Source organism: Corythoichthys intestinalis, chromosome 13 (genome assembly GCF_030265065.1).
Source record: "Corythoichthys intestinalis isolate RoL2023-P3 chromosome 13, ASM3026506v1, whole genome shotgun sequence".
Lineage (NCBI taxonomy): Eukaryota > Metazoa > Chordata > Actinopteri > Syngnathiformes > Syngnathidae > Corythoichthys > Corythoichthys intestinalis.
The window spans coordinates 30,296,599-30,319,676 of record NC_080407.1 but is presented as its reverse complement, the minus strand read 5'-3'; the positions used below and the strand labels follow the sequence as shown (position 1 = coordinate 30,319,676).

Here is a 23,078-nt window from a genome sequence, read left to right as displayed (position 1 = left end):
TACAAGGCTCATTTTATGAAAGCGAACTTCAGAAAGTTAGGATAACAAAAGATCATATTTTCCACGTCGATAAAATTCTAAAGAGACGTGTGATTAATGGAAAAAGACAATTCCTAGTTCAATGGAAAAATTGGCCATCAAAATTTAATCAATGGGTCGATGCGGATCAAGTTATAGACATATAAAACAAATTAACAAACGCATTCGTCATCATTCAACCTCATGGACCCGAATCTAGTTGACGGGTTCTATGTAACGCTGCCTTCAAACGCCAGTGCCTCTGTCTATACAGATAATACAATTTCCCAATACAGAGTTAACTTAGCAAGTCATATAAATTTAAATTCCAATTGGGAAGTCGCCATAACAGAGATTTCCTATCCGCATACTTGGTTCAACGTGCCAGAAGAAGAGGCATCATTTGATGTTATAGACGTTTGGCATCATGGTCGTCCCAAACCCGGCGAGAGAGTGATTACCGAATATGATGAAAGAAAAATTAAAACTCTATTCTTAACAGAAGGGTATTACAACGATCCCGAGACAATCGGGAAAGAGTTTGAAAAAATCTTGAAACATAATTTTGAGGTTGACATTAAAATAGCATACGCCAGGAACGTGGGGAGATTTTTTTTCACAGGAACTGGGCGTTTCAGAATCCGGCTCAGGCCACCGGTATCATATATATTTGGACTCTTGGCGGACGAATGGTATACTTGTGGACCCCATTGGACCGCAGCCACGCACCCCGCCGATATTAGGGCTGGTCTTTACCATTTCTACATATACACGGACTTGATTCAACACCAAACGGTCGGCGACACCCTAGCCCCGCTACTAAGGACTATTCCAATAACGGGGGAGCACCAAGAAACAGTTTTTAAAACGTTTAACCCGCCTTACTATCTTCCACTTAACAAAAGACACATTGAGGACATAGCGATAGAAATTAAAACTGATCAGAACAAACCAGTCCCCTTCGCTTACGGCAAAGTAATTATCACGCTCCATTTTAGACCAAAGTGAGAAAATGGTGGTGTTAGCAACACACCCGGACCTTTACCGCCTAGTGGATTATTACGAAAGCCAGGCTGGAGGGGCGTTACCTGGGTTCCACGGGTCACCAATTCAATATGGAAGAGGTCTGGGTTCCATCTTTGCCAAGCTGTTCCGATTTGTAACTCCGCTCCTTAGGAGAGGTTTCAGCATGGCGAAACCACACCTCCAGACAGCCGCTAAAAACATAGCGACGGACGTCGCAGGGCGCGTGATGGAAAGGATTCAGAAAAAGCCAGATCCACAGGAAGGCTCCGGTATCATGACCCTGGCACGCAGACCTCATAAATCACCTGCAAGGAGACTCGTTAAAAGGGGGCGTCGACCTGTGAAGTCACGTAAAAAGCGTGCGAGTGCATCTAGACCGAGATCAGTTTCCAGAAGGAAGCGTCGAAGAAGCCACGCGGACATCTTCTCCTAACCCCTTCATACCAAATGGCGCTCGCACACCACCGTTCACATGAATGCACTCTGGCCGAATTGGATTTGTTTGCCCCACCCCTTACGCAATTATCGATCGAAGGGAGTCAATATGTGGAGATGCTCCCGATCTCGGCCCTTACCGAAGACGGCCCCATCGAGTTTTTTGTTCCTGGCGATGGTTCTAAATATCTGGACCTCGCGGACACCCTGCTTCAGCTCCAATTACAGGTGACAAACGCCGATGGATCCCGTTTACCTGCGGCGGAGAAGGTGGGGCTTATCAATTACCCACTTAACACCATATTCTCCCAAGTTGATGTTACTTTGGCAGACAGATTGATATCTCAGTCCAGTTCGACACACCCTTATCGATCCATGATAGAAGCTTTATTAAACTTTTCGGACGCTTCTTTGAAGAGCCAGTTCACAGCCGGTATGTTTTTCAAAGATAAAAGTGGACAAATGGACACCACTGACCTTACTGGCGACGCTGTGAATGAGGGTTTGGTGAACCGAGCGCAGAGGGTTGCTGGCTCCAGATCATTTTATGTCATAGGCCCTCTACATGCCGACATATTTTTTTGTGAACGACTCCTGTTAAACAATGTGGACTTACGCGTCAAACTCATCAAGGCCAACAATGATTTCTGCTTCATTTCACCGGCTAACAGCGATCATAAGTTAAAAATATTGAGCGCTTCTTTATTTGTCAAAAGGGTCGCTGTGTCTCCAGCTGTTTCTCTGGGACACGAGGCTGCACTCCGCAAAGAGAACGCTTTGTACCCCCTGTCACGTATTAACGTAAAAACGTACTCTATCCCTCAACAATCTCGAACGTGTCAGCAAGATAACCTTTTCCTCGGACCAATGCCTCGTTATGTCGTAGTTGGCCTAGTTGCACACACGGCGTTCACGGGTCGTCGAGAAAGTAACCCTTTCAACTTTGCTAATTATAACATGGAGTATTTAGCTCTGACGCAGGAAGGAAGACAAATCCCCTCGAAACCTTTTCAACCACAATTTTCCGAAAGGAATGCCGCTCGCGAGTTTTATAATTTGTTTACGTCTACAGGCAGACATTTGAAGGATCTGCCTCTCTGTATTGATCACGAGGATTTCATGGACGGCTATGCTCTATATGTGTTCAATTTGAGCGCTAACGACGACACATCTGCATTATCGACTGTGTCTAACGGTAGTGTCAGATTGGAGATGAGATTCAAAGCTCCACTGCCTCACACAGTCACACTTATTGTCTACGCATGCTATGACTCTATTCTGGAAATAGACTCAAAACGGCAAGTACTGGTGGACTATTACTGAGAGATGGACGGGAGAGCCCTGGAAACTCTGATGACCCGCCTCCAGGGGAAGTTATTTGGAGGTGTCTACGCCTCTGATGAGTTAAACTCTTTAACCCCCACCCCGGCGAGACATTTTATTGTAAACACCCACCCGCGTAGCCAACCGGGGGAGCACTGGCTCGCCTTGACCTTGGAGGAGAATAATGTGGCAACATTCTTTGACGCCTATGGCCTGCCTCCAGATTTGGACTATTATCCCCCGAGTATCATCTCTTTTTTGGAAAAACACGCCAACCGAATAATATACCACACCTACCAACTACAGAACGAGCTCTCAATCACATGTGGTCAACATTGTGTATATTACTTAATTCAGCGAGGCTGCGGCCTTTCATTTCATGATGTATTAGCTTGCTATAGCGATGACACACTTAAAAATGACTCCATGGTATCTACTTTTGTTAAACGTCATCAAATGTTTACCTATGATGCATGCTATGGTCAGCGATCATGCTCGTTGCAAAAGTTTAAAAAATGTCATTGTCTGTAAACGCTTGACTTTTTACAAACATTTTATTCAATAAATGAAAAAAAAAAACAGAATATTTTCTCGTGTGCATTACTCATTTAATCCAATCCACTTGTGAGGCGACGACCTCTCTCTCTTCGCTCTTCTTTTTTTCGGATGCGCCTTAGGCTGGTCGTTAAACTCCAAACCGTCGTCAAGTTTTAATCGTCGGAACTGTTCACGAGCATGTGGATTCGAGATGGAAGTCTCGGGGATGTTTAATTCACGCAGTGTATGCAGGAACTCATCCCAACCTCTAGGGGGTGGTATCATGACTGTTTTTCCAGTAGATGTCAGATGTTTGAGGAGATCAATCATGTGCGAGCCGATAATGGGTCTACCTCGGAATATGAATTCGTTTCGCGATGTCCAGCTTTTATCATTGTCGACAAATTTTTTTAACACAAATAGAGCGTTTTTGCGATAACTGATTGGAAAGTTTTGCACCAGATCATGCCATGGCTCCTCCTCCTTCTTTACAACCGCTCCTTCTCCATCAACGCTTGTGTTGTGTTGGTAAGTCGCTGTGGGGAGGGTCAATGTGACATTCCGAGGCTCCTTCTCCCCTTGTTTCAAAAGACTTAAGTAACGTTGCATCAGAGCTTCATACTTTTTAATTTTATCGTATTGACTCAAAGAGCGATTCTCTAGAACCTCTCTCATTTTTATATCCAGATCATGCTCGGCTTTCTGCCGAATGTTGGGCTCTGTGTTCCTCAGCCGTTCTAGCTGTTGTGGGGAAATCAAAAACATTTTGTCCGCTGTTCTGAGGGTCATGTTTATCAGTCTTTTCTGATCAAACCACCTATAACACTACCCAGGACAGGAGCCAGTGTTGCCAACAAAGGGAAAATAAAACCGCCTTTCTGCTGCAAGGCAGCTCTTTTTCTTTTCAAGCTTTTTCTCCTGTCGGCCAGTAGACGGATCACCGTCCTTTGTTTTTTCAGCTTTTTGAGTTGTGTTGACGTAAGAGGAATGTTCCCACGTACAAGGTTAAGGGCAATTTCACACAACGCTTTGACCAGACTGTCTGGACTTCGTTTCAGTATGTCCTTACGTTTCTCAGGTTTGGCCTGAAAAAGCGCTTTGAGTAGAGGGGCGTTGGTTTTTAAGAGAGTAGACATGCTAGGCCTTAGAAATATACACGGTAGGCCACTGATGAGGAAGCACACCTGTCCTCAGTCTGTATCGTTCTGGACAGTTTGGGGTGAGATCTACAATTAAGTAGCCGTGAGGTACACGTGTGGCATCTTCATAACATTCTAAAAAATACTTTTTCTTGGAAGGGAACATCTGGTTGGCCAACACACTTGTCTGCAGTTGATCTCGAGGATTTTTAAACAGTATGATATAATTACTATTTAAGCTGATAGTGCGGCTATATTTGCCTTGATGAAATATGTTTTGAGTCAAAAGAATCACACTCTTGTTACAATGATGTCTGTATTGTGTAAATAATCTAACCACTTCTGGGTGGTCCAAGGCTTGAAAAATGACATCATCTAGAATTATGAGATGGCTTTGGTTTGTTGGAAAGAGTCTCTCGTCCTCGAATGAATCAGGAATGCCTTTCAAAAATTGAATTTCTTTATTTTGTTCCTTCAGCTCTAAATACATGGGTTGCATTGATGTGTAAATCCAAACAACATTTTCAGGCACATATGTCATCACATGTTTACAATTCTCCAAAAGCTTCTTTACAAAAAACGTTTTCCCAGCCCCGCTAGGGCCTGCTAATAAAATAGAGCATGGCATTTGGAAGCGGGGGTCGAAACCAACCTCAGACATTTCCATTTCCTTAATAGCCAAAAGGAAGAGTTTTACCGCCGGCTAATAACCGTCGTTTGTCGTACACGACTTTAAATGTTTTCTGAAATGATTTATTTCTTAGCTCAAACGACTTTTTGTCACGCACAATGATGTGTTGCGGAGTGTTTATAGTCCTGGGGGTGCCAACGCCACAGTGATCGACATACCCGTCGACCAAGTCCTTTATAGTATCAAAATTCACACGCTGTGAACAAGCATAAGTCTGAGTGATCCCCTTGACTTTTATTACTGTTTTTTTGGTTTGTCTCGTCTGATACGCGTACGATTTTGGACCGGCAGAGACGAATTCCTCGATGGAATCGTTAGCTAGCTCATCCGTCAAATCGCCAAGATAATTACCTAGAGGGAGGGGCTCTTCTCCAGGACCAACTACATAGATGAGAGAGTCAGTGTCCGAATACAGGACATTTTCCTGCAGTTTTTCCAAATATTCGTACATGACTAATCGAGCGTGCGCAGTTGTCATGCATGCGACAAAAACATTGGAAGATGCAGAGGGCGGGGTAATGTTTTTTTTGTTAAAGTTGTACTGAATCATGGCTACATCCTTGTTAATAAAACCAAAGTATTTGATCTCATACATCCCCGAGAACAAAATTTTGAAAAACTCTGCAGCCTTTTTGACAAAATGGGTTTGATTCAAGTTACTCCTTTGACCAAATTTCCCCCAAAGACTGTTCAGACACAACTTTGCAACCTGTCTCTTTCCCGGATTGAGTTCGATGGAGTCTATGTCTAATTGTATTCCTTGATTTGCTTGGTAGTCGCAAATGTATTTCTGCTTGTCGGCCTGACTAACAACATTGGTCGGAAAACCAGACGCTTCTTGTTTCCCCTTGAGAAACGTTTTTATATATCCTTCAAAGACCTCGCTACTGGTCTTTTCAAAATGCCAGACCTCCATTACACGAGCTAATCTGTAACCCAACTCAACAGCTTTGTTCATTTCGAGAGTGACCCACACGCCAGTCAGGGCCCTCGATTCATCATCATGTTTGCAGTCATCAGACTGGTTGTTTATTTCCGCACATGTGCGGCATAGTGTAAACACGAGTTTGCCTTTAGCAGTTTTGTAAGGGAGCACCGGGAAATACAGTTTTCGCGGCGGGTAGACTTTAGCTCTGATGAAACCAAAGTACTTGGTTACATCAGCCTCAAAATTGTTGTGGATAATAATTGGATGTCCGATCGCATATTTTTTTGAGGCGTTTACAAAGGGGTACAGGCTAGTGACATCAACATAAAGTATTTTCTGATCGGGACCAGCAGTGTGTCTTAACACAAAGGCATTTGTCCTACCGCCAAAGAGAGCTTCACGGGGATCTAGCGGTTTGGGGAAATCAGAGTTGTGTAAGAACTCCCGGATAGCGGGGTTCTCACATTTCAGTTTGTTCCATTCGTGCTCTTTCATGATCGTTAGCCGGACTCCTGGCACCGACTTCAATGCCGCCAACTTTTCCTCATTTGCCTCATGAAGTTCACGAAAGGGTCTTTGCGTCATCGGACAAATCGCCGACGGTTCAAAACAATCAGGACAGCCGTGAAAATAACAGCCATCAAATTCCCAAACATGAATCGTACCATCCGCCCCTAAGGCGTGGCCGTCAACAAAAAAACCACCCACCTTACGTTCGCCTGTGTTCAAGGCATGTTCGATGAATATTCCTCTATCATGCGACACCCATTCTAAATATTGTATGGACGCGTGTGAGTAGGACTTATGCTGACGTCTGTAATTGTCAGGGGATGGTATAGCCAAAGTGTCGGCCTGTAAGAATTTTGTACGGAAGACTTTCATGCAGGCCGAGGCTATCGTGACACTGTTTAGAGGATCCACATCTGTTTCTTTCAAAAAAGCATCTCTGAACAGCCGACAACCAATAGCTAAAATGTCCACATCGTTCTGACAGTACATTAGCGCCTCCTTGCGGAAATCGAATGTACCGTGACATTCTTTTCGGTACCAATCAAGGAATTTCTCCCGTTCGATCTCTGACATGCGGTCTATGCTGTAAAATTCAGGGGCTGGGTAGGGCCCTACATAATTCAGGTTCTCTTGGGAGCTGAATAAGTGAGGGAAATACCCCTTCATTTTGTCTTCATACCCCAAAGTTTTAGGCATCGAAGACAACTTCATCATTAAGAAGGACAAGGAGTCAATAAATTTTAAGCCATACCGAGTCTCGGTAAAACATATAATTTTACTACCCTGCATGATAGGGGACAGACCGACACCCAGATCCAACATTTTTGAAATCAATAAATAAGCGTCAAAAGCTCGAGCATTGTGGGCCACGAAGATGTAATTTTCAAATTTTTTTTGTCTAAAATGTAGGATAAATTGACGACAACAATCAACCCCGTAAAAGCATTTGTTCTCTCCTGCAAATGATTTTGTGCACACCAAGAAAGCTGTGTGTACCCCCTCATTTGATAAAAAAGTCTCAAAGTCGTAAAAGACTATGTTCTGATTTGGTGCCTGGGGTTTCAGGGTTTGGATAAAGCAAAGGTGTCTATCATTGACAATGTTGGCTGTCACCAATGGGACCCTACAAATTTGGCATTTAGGGACAGGACATCTGTGTTGTCTGGCTTTCTTGTACATATTAACGTAGAATGTCTGACCACATTTCTCACATTTCTTGTATCTGGAGCATCTGCTCCCCCATTCGCCATGGGACGTTTTAACAACTTCTTTATGCTTAGCGTAGCAAATCTTGTTGTAACAAACGTTATTACAGTCTGTGCATTTGGTATAATCCACCGATCGTTGACGGCATTCGGGGTCTTTACATAAATGACAATAGAATGCACACCTGTGAAAGTTGGCATTCGCGTGACCTTTATAACAGAAATAGCAGAAGTAGGCGTGACCCAGAAATTGTGCTGGAGATTTCACGCCATAAAAATGATTCTGAATTAGAGTCAACACCAAAGTGTTTGGATTTTTGACAAAATCAGTCTCGAAATGCTTCATCGGCATATCCGAGTCATCAGGCCTGTACAAGACAACTATTTTACGATTCAGGTGTTGTTCAAATTTGTGAATGTCAGCAAACCCCGCAGCAGTTTGTTCACTCAGACCTATGGCTGTATGGAGTTCACGAGCCTTTTGTATTAAGGCATTTGTGGGTAACGATTTGTCTAACATATATGCTAACGCCATGGCTAAACATAGTTGATTGTTTTGAGGATGTGGGTCATACAGGTACCGTCGTTTTTTGCGAACAATCTCACAATCGAGCATGTGTGTCAACTTTCTCCTAACCCCGCCCCTTTGATCTTTAACGATGTTGACCACCATCTCCAACTCAGTATTGCAGAGGATTTGGTAATTGGATTGTACAAGTCGATCGATCACATTGTGAAAACCATGAAGGATTATTTCAGGGTCATCGGTGGCATTTAAGACGACATGTTGCTGAACATTGTCACCGACCACCTCAATTTGAATAATGTCACCAGGTTGTGTAATTGCAACCACATGATCAGTCTGTCGCTGAACATTTTCCATTATGTCGTTGTAAAAGCTGACAAAATCAGGAGAATCGGCGACCCTCGACGGTGTCAATATCTGTCTCAATTCGATATTGTTAAATTTTGGTCTTACTGTTTCGCTTGCACCCCCTATTTGTGTGTCCGAGTCAGTTTGCTCCTGCGTGTCAGCTTGTACATCATTGTGCATGACACTGTCAGTTTGCTCCTGCGTGTCAGCTTGTACATCATTGTGCATGACACTGTCAGTTTGCTCCTGCGTGTCAGCTTGTACATCATTGTGCATGACACTGTCAGTTTGCTCCTGCGTGTCAGCTTGTACATCATTGTGCATGACACTGTCAGTTTGCTCCTGTGTGTCAGCTTGTACATCATTATGCATGACACTGTCAGTTTGCTCCTGTGTGTCAGCTTGTACATCATTGTGCATGACACTGTCAGTTGATTCGTTTGGAACATTGCTCGGTTGATTAAGTTGTATTAAAGCGTTTTGTAAAGGCTGAAAGAAATCGACAAAATCATCTATTGATCGAATGGCTACAAATGGATCATCTGAATCAATCAGCGTGTCTGGGTTGTGTTGCTCAAATGCCATCTCATTGTTTACCTGATTCACATTGTTTATTCCGCTGACAATATCCAACAGTTCGTAAGGTATATCAGGCTGTGACACCATTTGCTCGTTTATTTGATTGATAAAATCTTGAAATTCACACGGTATGTCAGGAATAGAATCATCCATTTTTAATCAGGATAGCAAATCAGACAAAATAATATGAATAATATCGACCTCTCGCTTCGTCAATAATGAATCCAAACGGGGTGCCAGGTTCCCGAGGAAGCTCATGCGGCCCGCTCCTGATGAGACGTGGAATTATAACTGCAAAGTTAAGAAACACATATCAGCTTGCAATTGTACAAATTCATTACATTTTCATTATGAAGTATGACATATACGTTCAATAAGGATAGATTAATAAAATATATAAATTCATTATTAAGGTCAACATACAGCTTAATAACAGGTAGATTAAATAAGAATCACACAATGTTTTGCATTTTTTTATTCAAAGCACTGCAGTAAGCGTTCCCCTCGCCTTTTTCTTGGTCTGCGTAGCGTTCCCATCTTGGAATGTGTGCGCACATACACACACACGCACGCACACACGCACATCCCTCCTCTTTCTTTTTCTCCTTCCTTAACATGTGCGCTAGGAAATGTGGACGTTTTTCTCACTATACTATTGAATTTCATTTTCATCATTAAAAAAACACTGTCTCTTACCGTTTGGTTGAACGAATAACTCATCAATCTGCGCAGTTGCATCTACAAATAGAGGGGAATTTTATAATTAATAGGACATGTAGAACATAATAGAGGGAAAATATATAATAAAATATTCTTACCCGCAACTAACACCTGCGCTGGGGCGGCTTAAGAAAAAATAAAAAATATATAAATAAATGATAATTTCATTAAGGGTAGATTAATAAAAAGTGAATACATATTCAATACAAAATCATTATTAAGGGCAACATACAGCTTAATAACAGGTAGATTAAATAAGAATCACACAATGTTTTGCATTTTTTTATTTAAAGCACTGCAGTAAGCGTTCCCCTCGCCTTTTTCTTGGTCTGCGTAGCGTTCCCATCTTGGAATGTGTGCGCACATACACACACACGCACGCACGCACGCACGCACATCCCTCCTCTTTCTTTTTCTCCTTCCTTAACATGTGAGCACACACACACACACACACACACACACACACACACACACACACACACACACACACACACACACACACACATGCCCCCACACACACCCACACCCTCACGTCTTTCTCCTTCCTTAACAAGTGCGTTAGGAAATGTGGACATTTTTCTCACTATACTATTGAATTTCATTTTCATCATTAAAAAAAACTGTCTCTTACCGTTTGGTTGAATGAATAACCCATCAATCTGCGCAGTTGCATCTACAAATAGAGGGGAATTTTATAATTAATAGGACATGTAGAACATAATAGAGGGAAAATATATAATAAAATATTCTTACCCACAACTATTGCAGGTTTTGGGGCGGCTTAAAAAAAATAAAAAATATATAAATAAATGATAAAACACATTTCATCATTAAAAAAAAACTGTCACTTACCGTTTGGTTGAATGAATAACTCATCAATCTGCGCAGTTGCATCTACAAATAGAGGGGGATTTTATAATTAATAGGACATGTAGAACATAACAGAGGGGAAAATATATAATAAAATATTCTTACCCGCAACTAACACCTGCGCTGGTGGTGCGTATCGAATCACCGAGGGGGTAAATATAAAATTCTCACCAACTAAGATGGCTGGCTCATCGACAGCTTAAAAAAATGATAAAACACATTTCCTTGTAAATGAATAATTTGTTTTAGAAAAAAAAAAGGCTTACCTTCTGATTTAATGAATATGTCAGTTTGTGTAGAGGCATCTGTAATATGAATTTATAGAAATGTTATAAGGTTAAGTATTGGATAATCGATGGGGAAAATATTGAAATTCTCACCTGCTAAGTATGCTGTTGCTGCTGTTTAGAAAAATGATAAAACACAGTTTACATTTCGTTCTAATGAATAATTTGGTTTTAGAAAAAAAAGCATACCTCTTGGTGGAGTGGATAGGCCATTAGATTGTGAATAATAGCCACTGTCCTCCTCACTTGATCGCGATAATGGCCTACGCCAGTCGTGCGGCTGTATGTCGTTATTCGAAGTCGATTGCGAAGAATAATTAAGATCAGCCTCCGAATCACCAAGGTCCCATAGTAGGGATGGCGAAGAAGCCGGTGTCGACGCGTGATGTGTCAATTCAGTGTCCTCCGCATCAGACCTTAGGTCCAACTCTGGTGTATGGGGGAATTTTGTACTAAAAATGCATACATTTAAACAGAAAGAAAAAAGGTCTACATACCATAGTTTGAAATGTTGATTTCTTTAACCTCTGTGAATATAAAGCAAAGAGGCTTTTGTTATCAATAGCTACATCTTCATAAAGTGCCAATATTAACATCATGAAAATGAGTTGGAACTCACCTCTGGCCATTTGGTATCAGGTATGTTGAACGGACAACGAAGAAGGCGAGGAGATAGCGAATTTATAGGGTTTTCCCCACCCATTTTTACGTAATCGTATTTTGTAGTTTTTGATTTTTAAAATGTTTTATGACCTTGATCTTTAAATGAACATGGGGCTCTGCATTTTGCTGAGTGGACATACATTTGTTGAAAAAAATGCTTCGTTTCTCTCCACTGATAACGCCTTTGAGATTGCACAGATACCCATCTTAACACAAACATGAGATCTGTATATGTGTGTAGACATACATTTGTTGAAAAATGCCGCGTTTTTGCAGCGTCTCCCCCACTGATACACAGGTCCGCGTAAACTATCATGCAATAGGAATAACATCTGCAGGACTGCGTCATGCTTCAACCATTTTTCTGTACAGACTTGAGATTCCTTCCAGTAGCATTACATTTTGGAGCTCATTTTGAGTCATTATTAGTCTAAAAAGAATAGACTTCATGGCATACACTACATTGCCATCTACCTACTGGTGTTGCGTCACCAGGAGCATTGAGGGATTCAGTACCTTGCTCAAGGATACTTAGGCGAGTTCAATAGGTTAGGTTAGGTTAAGTTAGGTTTAAAAATTAACAAGTAAGAGGATATTATGTTTTATGATGCTGTTCCTTTCACTAAATGATCAATAATTTCATATAATGTGACCAACCTGGTAAAAAGCAGTCTTCACCAGCTGAGGGCTAATGTTAACACACGTCTCGTTAATCATGGCTCCCCTCACGGTAGCTTGTTGAGAATGCCGGTTAGCTCGCTTTGGCTACGACTAGCCCAGGCGCTAGCCACGCCCTACTACTTCCGATTCTTCGTTAGGACATGTACGGACATGTCCCCGGAACACGCATTAGCACGCATGCGCTAAACACGCCCTACTACTTCCGATTCACATGTACGGACATGTCCCCGGAACACGCATTAGCACGCATGCGCTAAACACGCCCCCTCCACACACTACGTTTTTTTCTAGGGGGGACATGTACGGACATAACCCATAACACGCCTAGCACGCATGCGCTAAACTTCAAAGTTGTTAAACATCTGCCATGACCAATAGTGATCAAAGGACTACGATCAAAAGGGGTCCGGGGGCGGGGGTCATTAATCATCTGTCAGCACCAATAGAGATCAAAGGACTACGATCAAAGGGGTAAAGGGGGGCTGGGCTCATTAATCATCTGTCAGCACCAATAGAGATCAAAGGACTACGATCAAAGGGATAAAGGGGGGGGGGGGGGGGGTCATCAATCACCTGTCAGCACCAATAGAGATCAAAGGACCACGATCAAAGGGGAAGGGGAGGGAGGGGTCATCAATCATCTGTCATCATCAATAGAGATCAAAGGACTACAATCAAAGGGGGCGGGGTCATAGAGGTCAAAGTCATAAATCATCGGGGGCATGAACCCTACTTGACACAAGGTGTATTTTATTACTCTCTGACATTTTGTTTGAACGCAATCATCAAACTTAATTAAAAAAGTCATTTAAGCCTTTTCACAGTGAGATCTATGCGATATGGCCGAGAAATGTAATTTTGATGTTAACTCCCAAACCGCTGCGCAGAAGTCAACCAAACTTCACCCAATAGTGTATTGTATCACAATCTAGTAGTTACATTTGAAAATTTTGTTCTAGGACATTTTGTTTGAACGCAATCATCAAACTTAATTAAAAAAGTCATTTAAGCCTTTTCACAGTGAGATCTATGCGATATGGCCGAGAAATGTAATTTTGATGTTAACTCCCAAACCGCTGCGCAGAAGTCAACCAAACTTCACCCAATAGTGTATTGTATCACATTCTAGTAGTTACATTTGAAAATTTCGTTCTAGGACATTTGGTTTGAGCGCAATCATTAAACTTAGGTCAAAAAAGCCATTTAAGCCTTTTCACAGTGAGATCTATGCGATATGGCCGAGAAATGTAATTTTGATGTTAACTCCCAAACCGCTGCGCAGAAGTCAACTAAACTTCACCCAATAGTGTATTGTATCACATTCTAGTAGTTACATTTGAAAATTTCGTTCTAGGACATTTGGTTTGAGCGCAATCATCAAACTTAATTAAAAAAGTCATTTAAGCCTTTTCACAGTGAGATCTATGCGATATGGCCGAGAAATGTAATTTTGATGTTAACTCCCAAACCGCTGCGCAGAAGTCAACCAAACTTCACCCAATAGTGTATTTTATCACAATCTAGTAGTTACATTTGGAAATTTAGTTCTTGGACATTTGATTTGAGCGCAATCATTAAACTTAATTAAAAAAGTCATTTAAGCCTTTTCACAGTGAGATCTATGCGATATGGCCGAGAAATGTAATTTTGATGTTAACTCCCAAACCGCTGCGCAGAAGTCAACCAAACTTCACCCATTAGTGTATTGTATCACAATCTAGTAATTACATGTGGAAATTTGGTTCTAGGACATTTGACTTGAGCGCAATCCTCAAACTTAGGTCAAAAAAGCCATTTAAGCCTTTTCACAGTGAGATCTATGCGATATGGCCGAGAAATGTAATTTTGATGTTAACTCCCAAACCGCTGCGCAGAAGTCAACCAAACTTCACCCAATAGTGTATTGTATCACAATCTAGTAGTTACATTTGAAAATTTTGTTCTATGACATTTTGTTTGAACGCAATCATCAAACTTAATTAAAAAAGTCATTTAAGCCTTTTCACAGTGAGATCTATGCGATATGGCCGAGAAATGTAATTTTGATGTTAACTCCCAAACCGCTGCGCAGAAGTCAACCAAACTTCACCCATTAGTGTATTGTATCACAATCTAGTAGTTATATGTGGAAATTTGGTTATTGGAAATTTGGTTTGAGCGCAATCATTAAACTTAGGTCAAAAAAGCCATTTAAGCCTTTTCACAGTGAGATCTATGCGATATGGCCGAGAAATGTAATTTTGATGTTAACTCCCAAACCGCTGCGCAGAAGTCAACCAAACTTCACCCAATAGTGTATTGTATCACAATCTAGTAGTTACATTTGAAAATTTTGTTCTAGGAAATTTTGTTTGAGCGCAATCATCAAACTTAATTAAAAAAGTCATTTAAGCCTTTTCACAGTGAGATCTATGCGATATGGCCGAGAAATGTAATTTTGATGTTAACTCCCAAACCTCTGCGCAGAAGTCAACCAAACTTCACCCATTAGTGTATTGTATCACAATCTAGTAGTTACATGTGGAAATTTGGTTCTAGGACATTTGATTTGAGCGCAATCCTCAAACTTAGGTCAAAAAAGCCATTTAAGCCTTTTCACAGTGAGATCTATGCGATATGGCCGAGAAATGTAATTTTGATGTTAACTCCCAAACCGCTGCGCAGAAGTCAACCAAACTTCACCCAATAGTGTATTGTATCACAATCTAGTAGTTACATTTGAAAATTTTGTTCTAGGACATTTTGTTTGAACGCAATCATCAAACTTAATTAAAAAAGTCATTTAAGCCTTTTCACAGTGAGATCTATGCGATATGGCCGAGAAATGTAATTTTGATGTTAACTCCCAAACCGCTGCGCAGAAGTCAACCAAACTTCACCCAATAGTGTATTTTATCACAATCTAGTAGTTACATTTGGAAATTTAGTTCTAGGACATTTGATTTGAGCGCAATCATTAAACTTAATTAAAAAAGTCATTTAAGCCTTTTCACAGTGAGATCTATGCGATATGGCCGAGAAATGTAATTTTGATGTTAACTCCCAAACCGCTGCGCAGAAGTCAACCAAACTTCACCCATTAGTGTATTGTATCACAATCTAGTAATTACATGTGGAAATTTGGTTCTAGGACATTTGATTTGAGCGCAATCCTCAAACTTAGGTCAAAAAAGCCATTTAAGCCTTTTCACAGTGAGATCTATGCGATATGGCCGAGAAATGTAATTTTGATGTTAACTCCCAAACCGCTGCGCAGAAGTCAACCAAACTTCACCCAATAGTGTATTGTATCACAATCTAGTAGTTACATTTGAAAATTTTGTTCTATGACATTTTGTTTGAACGCAATCATCAAACTTAATTAAAAAAGTCATTTAAGCCTTTTCACAGTGAGATCTATGCGATATGGCCGAGAAATGTAATTTTGATGTTAACTCCCAAACCGCTGCGCAGAAGTCAACCAAACTTCACCCATTAGTGTATTGTATCACAATCTAGTAGTTACATGTGGAAATTTGGTTATTGGACATTTGGTTTGAGCGCAATCATTAAACTTAGGTCAAAAAAGCCATTTAAGCCTTTTCACAGTGAAATCTATGCGATATGGCCGAGAAATGTAATTTTGATGTTAACTCCCAAACCGCTGCGCAGAAGTCAACCAAACTTCACCCAATAGTGTATTGTATCACAATCTAGTAGTTACATTTGAAAATTTTGTTCTAGGAAATTTTGTTTGAGCGCAATCATCAAACTTAATTAAAAAAGTCATTTAAGCCTTTTCACAGTGAGATCTATGCGATATGGCCGAGAAATGTAATTTTGATGTTAACTCCCAAACCTCTGCGCAGAAGTCAACCAAACTTCACCCATTAGTGTATTGTATCACAATCTAGTAGTTACATGTGGAAATTTGGTTCTAGGACATTTGATTTGAGCGCAATCCTCAAACTTAGGTCAAAAAAGCCATTTAAGCCTTTTCACAGTGAGATCTATGCGATATGGCCGAGAAATGTAATTTTGATGTTAACTCCCAAACCGCTGCGCAGAAGTCAACCAAACTTCACCCAATAGTGTATTGTATCACAATCTAGTAGTTACATTTGAAAATTTTGTTCTAGGACATTTTGTTTGAGCGCAATCCTCAAACTTAGGTCAAAAAAGCCATTTAAGCCTTTTCACAGTGAGATCTATGCGATATGGCCGAGAAATGTAATTTTGATGTTAACTCCCAAACCGCTGCGCAGAGGTCAACCAAACTTCACCCAATAGTGTATTGTATCACAATCTAGTAGTTACATTTGAAAATTTTGTTCTAGGACATTTTGTTTGAACGCAATCATCAAACTTAATTAAAAAAGTCATTTAAGCCTTTTCACAGTGAGATCTATGCGATATGGCCGAGAAATGTAATTTTGATGTTAACTCCCAAACCGCTGCGCAGAAGTCAACCAAACTTCACCCAATAGTGTATTTTATCACAATCTAGTAGTTACATTTGGAAATTTAGTTCTAGGACATTTGATTTGAGCGCAATCATTAAACTTAATTAAAAAAGTCATTTAAGCCTTTTCACAGTGAGATCTATGCGATATGGCCGAGAAATGTAATTTTGATGTTAACTCCCAAACCGCTGCGCAGAAGTCAACCAAACTTCACCCAATAGTGTATTGTATCACATTCTAGTAGTTACATTTGAAAATTTCGTTCTAGGACATTTGGTTTGAGCGCAATCTTTAAACTTAGGTCAAAAAAGCCATTTAAGCCTTTTCACAGTGAGATCTATGCGATATGGCCGAGAAATGTAATTTTGATGTTAACTCCCAAACCGCTGCGCAGAAGTCAACCAAACTTCACCCAATAGTGTATTGTATCACAATCTAGTAGTTACATTTGAAAATTTTGTTCTAGGACATTTTGTTTGAACGCAATCATCAAACTTAATTAAAAAAGTCATTTAAGCCTTTTCACAGTGAGATCTATGCGATATGGCCGAGAAATGTAATTTTGATGTTAACTCCAAAACCGCTGCGCAGAAGTCAACCAAACTTCACCCAATAGTGTATTGTATCACAATCTAGTAGTTACATTTGAAAATTTTGTTCTAGGACATTTTGTTTGAACGCAATCATCAAACTTAATTAAAAAAGTCATTTAAGCCTTTTCACAGTGAGATCTATGCGATATGGCCGAGAAATGTAATTTTGATGTTAACTCCCAAACCGCTGCGCAGAAGTCAACCAAACTTCACCCAATAGTGTATTGTATCACATTCTAGTAGTTACATTTGAAAATTTCGTTCTAGGACATTTGGTTTGAGCGCAATCATTAAACTTAGGTCAAAAAAGCCATTTAAGCCTTTTCACAGTGAGATCTATGCGATATGGCCGAGAAATGTAATTTTGATGTTAACTCCCAAACCGCTGCGCAGAAGTCAACTAAACTTCACCCAATAGTGTATTGTATCACATTCTAGTAGTTACATTTGAAAATTTCGTTCTAGGACATTTGGTTTGAGCGCAATCATTAAACTTAATTAAAAAAGTCATTTAAGCCTTTTCACAGTGAGATCTATGCGATATGGCCGAGAAATGTAATTTTGATGTTAACTCCCAAACCGCTGCGCAGAAGTCAACCAAACTTCACCCAATAGTGTATTGTATCACAATCTATTAGTTACATTTGGAAATTTGGTTCTTGGACATTTGATTTGAGCGCAATCCTCAAACTTAGGTCAAAAAAGCCATTTAAGCCTTTTCACAGTGAGATCTATGCGATATGGCCGAGAAATGTAATTTTGATGTTAACTCCCAAACCGCTGCGCAGAAGTCAACCAAACTTCACCCATTAGTGTATTGTATCACAATCTAGTAGTTACATGTGGAAATTTGGTTATTGGACATTTGGTTTGAGCGCAATCATTAAACTTAGGTCAAAAAAGCCATTTAAGCCTTTTCACAGTGAGATCTATGCGATATGGCCGAGAAATGTAATTTTGATGTTAACTCCCAAACCGCTGCGCAGAAGTCAACCAAACTTCACCCAATAGTGTATTGTATCACAATCTAGTAGTTACATTTGAAAATTTTGTTCTAGGAAATTTTGTTTGAGCGCAATCATCAAACTTAATTAAAAAAGTCATTTAAGCCTTTTCACAGTGAGATCTATGCGATATGGCCGAGAAATGTAATTTTGATGTTAACTCCCAAACCTCTGCGCAGAAGTCAACCAAACTTCACCCATTAGTGTATTGTATCACAATCTAGTAGTTACATGTGGAAATTTGGTTCTAGGACATTTGATTTGAGCGCAATCCTCAAACTTAGGTCAAAAAAGCCATTTAAGCCTTTTCACAGTGAGATCTATGCGATATGGCCGAGAAATGTAATTTTGATGTTAACTCCCAAACCGCTGCGCAGAAGTCAACCAAACTTCACCCAATAGTGTATTGTATCACAATCTAGTAGTTACATTTGAAAATTTTGTTCTAGGACATTTTGTTTGAGCGCAATCCTCAAACTTAGGTCAAAAAAGCCATTTAAGCCTTTTCACAGTGAGATCTATGCGATATGGCCGAGAAATGTAATTTTGATGTTAACTCCCAAACCGCTGCGCAGAGGTCAACCAAACTTCACCCAATAGTGTATTGTATCACAATCTAGTAGTTACATTTGAAAATTTTGTTCTAGGACATTTTGTTTGAACGCAATCATCAAACTTAATTAAAAAAGTCATTTAAGCCTTTTCACAGTGAGATCTATGCGATATGGCCGAGAAATGTAATTTTGATGTTAACTCCCAAACCGCTGCGCAGAAGTCAACCAAACTTCACCCAATAGTGTATTTTATCACAATCTAGTAGTTACATTTGGAAATTTAGTTCTAGGACATTTGATTTGAGCGCAATCATTAAACTTAATTAAAAAAGTCATTTAAGCCTTTTCACAGTGAGATCTATGCGATATGGCCGAGAAATGTAATTTTGATGTTAACTCCCAAACCGCTGCGCAGAAGTCAACCAAACTTCACCCAATAGTGTATTGTATCACATTCTAGTAGTTACATTTGAAAATTTCGTTCTAGGACATTTGGTTTGAGCGCAATCTTTAAACTTAGGTCAAAAAAGCCATTTAAGCCTTTTCACAGTGAGATCTATGCGATATGGCCGAGAAATGTAATTTTGATGTTAACTCCCAAACCGCTGCGCAGAAGTCAACCAAACTTCACCCAATAGTGTATTGTATCACAATCTAGTAGTTACATTTGAAAATTTTGTTCTAGGACATTTTGTTTGAACGCAATCATCAAACTTAATTAAAAAAGTCATTTAAGCCTTTTCACAGTGAGATCTATGCGATATGGCCGAGAAATGTAATTTTGATGTTAACTCCAAAACCGCTGCGCAGAAGTCAACCAAACTTCACCCAATAGTGTATTGTATCACAATCTAGTAGTTACATTTGAAAATTTTGTTCTAGGACATTTTGTTTGAACGCAATCATCAAACTTAATTAAAAAAGTCATTTAAGCCTTTTCACAGTGAGATCTATGCGATATGGCCGAGAAATGTAATTTTGATGTTAACTCCCAAACCGCTGCGCAGAAGTCAACCAAACTTCACCCAATAGTGTATTGTATCACATTCTAGTAGTTACATTTGAAAATTTCGTTCTAGGACATTTGGTTTGAGCGCAATCATTAAACTTAGGTCAAAAAAGCCATTTAAGCCTTTTCACAGTGAGATCTATGCGATATGGCCGAGAAATGTAATTTTGATGTTAACTCCCAAACCGCTGCGCAGAAGTCAACTAAACTTCACCCAATAGTGTATTGTATCACATTCTAGTAGTTACATTTGAAAATTTCGTTCTAGGACATTTGGTTTGAGCGCAATCATTAAACTTAATTAAAAAAGTCATTTAAGCCTTTTCACAGTGAGATCTATGCGATATGGCCGAGAAATGTAATTTTGATGTTAACTCCCAAACCGCTGCGCAGAAGTCAACCAAACTTCACCCAATAGTGTATTGTATCACAATCTATTAGTTACATTTGGAAATTTGGTTCTTGGACATTTGATTTGAGCGCAATCCTCAAACTTAGGTCAAAAAAGCCATTTAAGCCTTTTCACAGTGAGATCTATGCGATATGGCCGAGAAATGTAATTTTGATGTTAACTCCCAAACCGCTGCGCAGAAGTCAACCAAACTTCACCCATTAGTGTATTGTATCACAATCTAGTAGTTACATGTGGAAATTTGGTTATTGGACATTTGGTTTGAGCGCAATCATTAAACTTAGGTCAAAAAAGCCATTTAAGCCTTTTCACAGTGAGATCTATGCGATATGGCCGAGAAATGTAATTTTGATGTTAACTCCCAAACCGCTGCGCAGAAGTCAACCAAACTTCACCCAATAGTGTATTGTATCACAATCTAGTAGTTGCATTTGAAAATTTTGTTCTAGGACATTTTGTTTGAACGCAATCATCAAACTTAATTAAAAAAGTCATTTAAGCCTTTTCACAGTGAGATCTATGCGATATGGCCGAGAAATGTAATTTTGATGTTAACTCCCAAACCGCTGCGCAGAAGTCAACCAAACTTCACCCAATAGTGTATTGTATCACAATCTAGTAGTTACATTTGGAAATTTGGTTCTTGGACATTTGATTTGAGCGCAATCCTCAAACTTAGGTCAAAAAAGCCATTTAAGCCTTTTCACAGTGAGATCTATGCGATATGGCCGAGAAATGTAATTTTGATGTTAACTCCCAAACCGCTGCGCAGAAGTCAACCAAACTTCACCCAATAGTGTATTGTATCACAATCTAGTAGTTACATTTGAAAATTTTGTTCTAGGACATTTTGTTTGAACGCAATCATCAAACTTAATTAAAAAAGTCATTTAAGCCTTTTCACAGTGAGATCTATGCGATATGGCCGAGAAATGTAATTTTGATGTTAACTCCCAAACCGCTGCGCAGAAGTCAACCAAACTTCACCCAATAGTGTATTTTATCACAATCTAGTAGTTACATTTGGAAATTTAGTTCTTGGACATTTGATTTGAGCGCAATCATTAAACTTAATTAAAAAAGTCATTTAAGCCTTTTCACAGTGAGATCTATGCGATATGGCCGAGAAATGTAATTTTGATGTTAACTCCCAAACCGCTGCGCAGAAGTCAACTAAACTTCACCCATTAGTGTATTGTATCACAATCTAGTAATTACCTGTGGAAATTTGGTTCTAGGACATTTGATTTGAGCGCAATCCTCAAACTTAGGTCAAAAAAGCCATTTAAGCCTTTTCACAGTGAGATCTATGCGATATGGCCGAGAAATGTAATTTTGATGTTAACTCCCAAACCGCTGCGCAGAAGTCAACCAAACTTCACCCAATAGTGTATTTTATCACAATCTAGTAGTTACATTTGGAAATTTAGTTCTTGGACATTTGATTTGAGCGCAATCCTCAAACTTAGGTCAAAAAAGCCATTTAAGCCTTTTCACAGTGAGATCTATGCGATATGGCCGAGAAATGTAATTTTGATGTTAACTCCCAAACCGCTGCGCAGAAGTCAACCAAACTTCACCCAATAGTGTATTGTATCACATTCTAGTAGTTACATTTGAAAATTTCGGTCTAGGACATTTGGTTTGAGCGCAATCTTTAAACTTAGGTCAAAAAAGCCATTTAAGCCTTTTCACAGTGAGATCTATGCGATATGGCCGAGGAATGTAATTTTGATGTTAACTCCCAAACCGCTGCGCAGAAGTCAACCAAACTTCACCCAATAGTGTATTGTATCACAATCTAGTAGTTATATTTGAAAATTTTGTTCTAGGACATTTTGTTTGAACGCAATCATCAAACTTAATTAAAAAAGTCATTTAAGCCTTTTCACAGTGAGATCTATGCGATATGGCCGAGAAATGTAATTTTGATGTTAACTCCCAAACCGCTGCGCAGAAGTCAACCAAACTTCACCCAATAGTGTATTGTATCACAATCTAGTAGTTACATTTGGAAATTTGGTTCTTGGACATTTGATTTGAGCGCAATCCTCAAACTTAGGTCAAAAAAGCCATTTAAGCCTTTTCACAGTGAGATCTATGCGATATGGCCGAGAAATGTAATTTTGATGTTAACTCCCAAACCGCTGCGCAGAAGTCAACCAAACTTCACCCAATAGTGTATTGTATCACAATCTAGTAGTTACATTTGAAAATTTTGTTCTAGGACATTTTGTTTGAACGCAATCATCAAACTTAATTAAAAAAGTCATTTAAGCCTTTTCACAGTGAGATCTATGCGATATGGCCGAGAAATGTAATTTTGATGTTAACTCCCAAACCGCTGCGCAGAAGTCAACCAAACTTCACCCAATAGTGTATTTTATCACAATCTAGTAGTTACATTTGGAAATTTAGTTCTAGGACATTTGATTTGAGCGCAATCATTAAACTTAATTAAAAAAGTCATTTAAGCCTTTTCACAGTGAGATCTATGCGATATGGCCGAGAAATGTAATTTTGATGTTAACTCCCAAACCGCTGCGCAGAAGTCAACCAAACTTCACCCATTAGTGTA

The 23,078-nt window shown here is 39.7% G+C and overlaps 2 protein-coding genes and 2 long non-coding RNA genes across 4 annotated transcripts; 1 reads left to right on the top strand and 3 right to left on the bottom strand.

Annotated features, from left to right (window-relative positions):
• Positions 1 to 1,491: 1,491 nt before the first annotated feature.
• On the top strand, positions 1,492 to 2,802 carry LOC130928655 (uncharacterized protein F54H12.2-like). Its single transcript, XM_057855378.1, has one exon. The coding sequence runs from the start codon at positions 1,492 to 1,494 to the stop codon at positions 2,800 to 2,802; it is 1,311 nt and encodes a 436-aa protein (XP_057711361.1).
• A 2,347-nt stretch (positions 2,803 to 5,149) lies between these two features.
• Positions 5,150 to 10,650, bottom strand: LOC130928654 (uncharacterized). Its single transcript, XM_057855377.1, has 4 exons — positions 10,617 to 10,650; positions 10,084 to 10,110; positions 9,962 to 10,003; positions 5,150 to 9,556 (listed from the first exon to the last, which is right to left on the bottom strand). Exon 4 carries the CDS (start codon positions 9,416 to 9,418, stop codon positions 5,150 to 5,152), a length of 4,269 nt encoding a protein of 1,422 aa, XP_057711360.1. The 5' UTR covers positions 9,419 to 9,556; positions 9,962 to 10,003; positions 10,084 to 10,110; positions 10,617 to 10,650.
• A 187-nt stretch (positions 10,651 to 10,837) lies between these two features.
• On the bottom strand, positions 10,838 to 11,432 carry LOC130927758 (uncharacterized). Its single transcript, XR_009066513.1, has 5 exons — positions 11,332 to 11,432; positions 11,236 to 11,256; positions 11,122 to 11,160; positions 10,961 to 11,053; positions 10,838 to 10,879 (listed from the first exon to the last, which is right to left on the bottom strand). It is a non-coding gene; the product is annotated as an uncharacterized LOC130927758 (long non-coding RNA).
• Positions 11,433 to 11,472: 40 nt separating this feature from the next.
• Positions 11,473 to 12,943, bottom strand: LOC130927759 (uncharacterized). Its single transcript, XR_009066514.1, has 3 exons — positions 12,463 to 12,943; positions 11,640 to 11,669; positions 11,473 to 11,571 (listed from the first exon to the last, which is right to left on the bottom strand). It is a non-coding gene; the product is annotated as an uncharacterized LOC130927759 (long non-coding RNA).
• Positions 12,944 to 23,078: the final 10,135 nt, after the last annotated feature.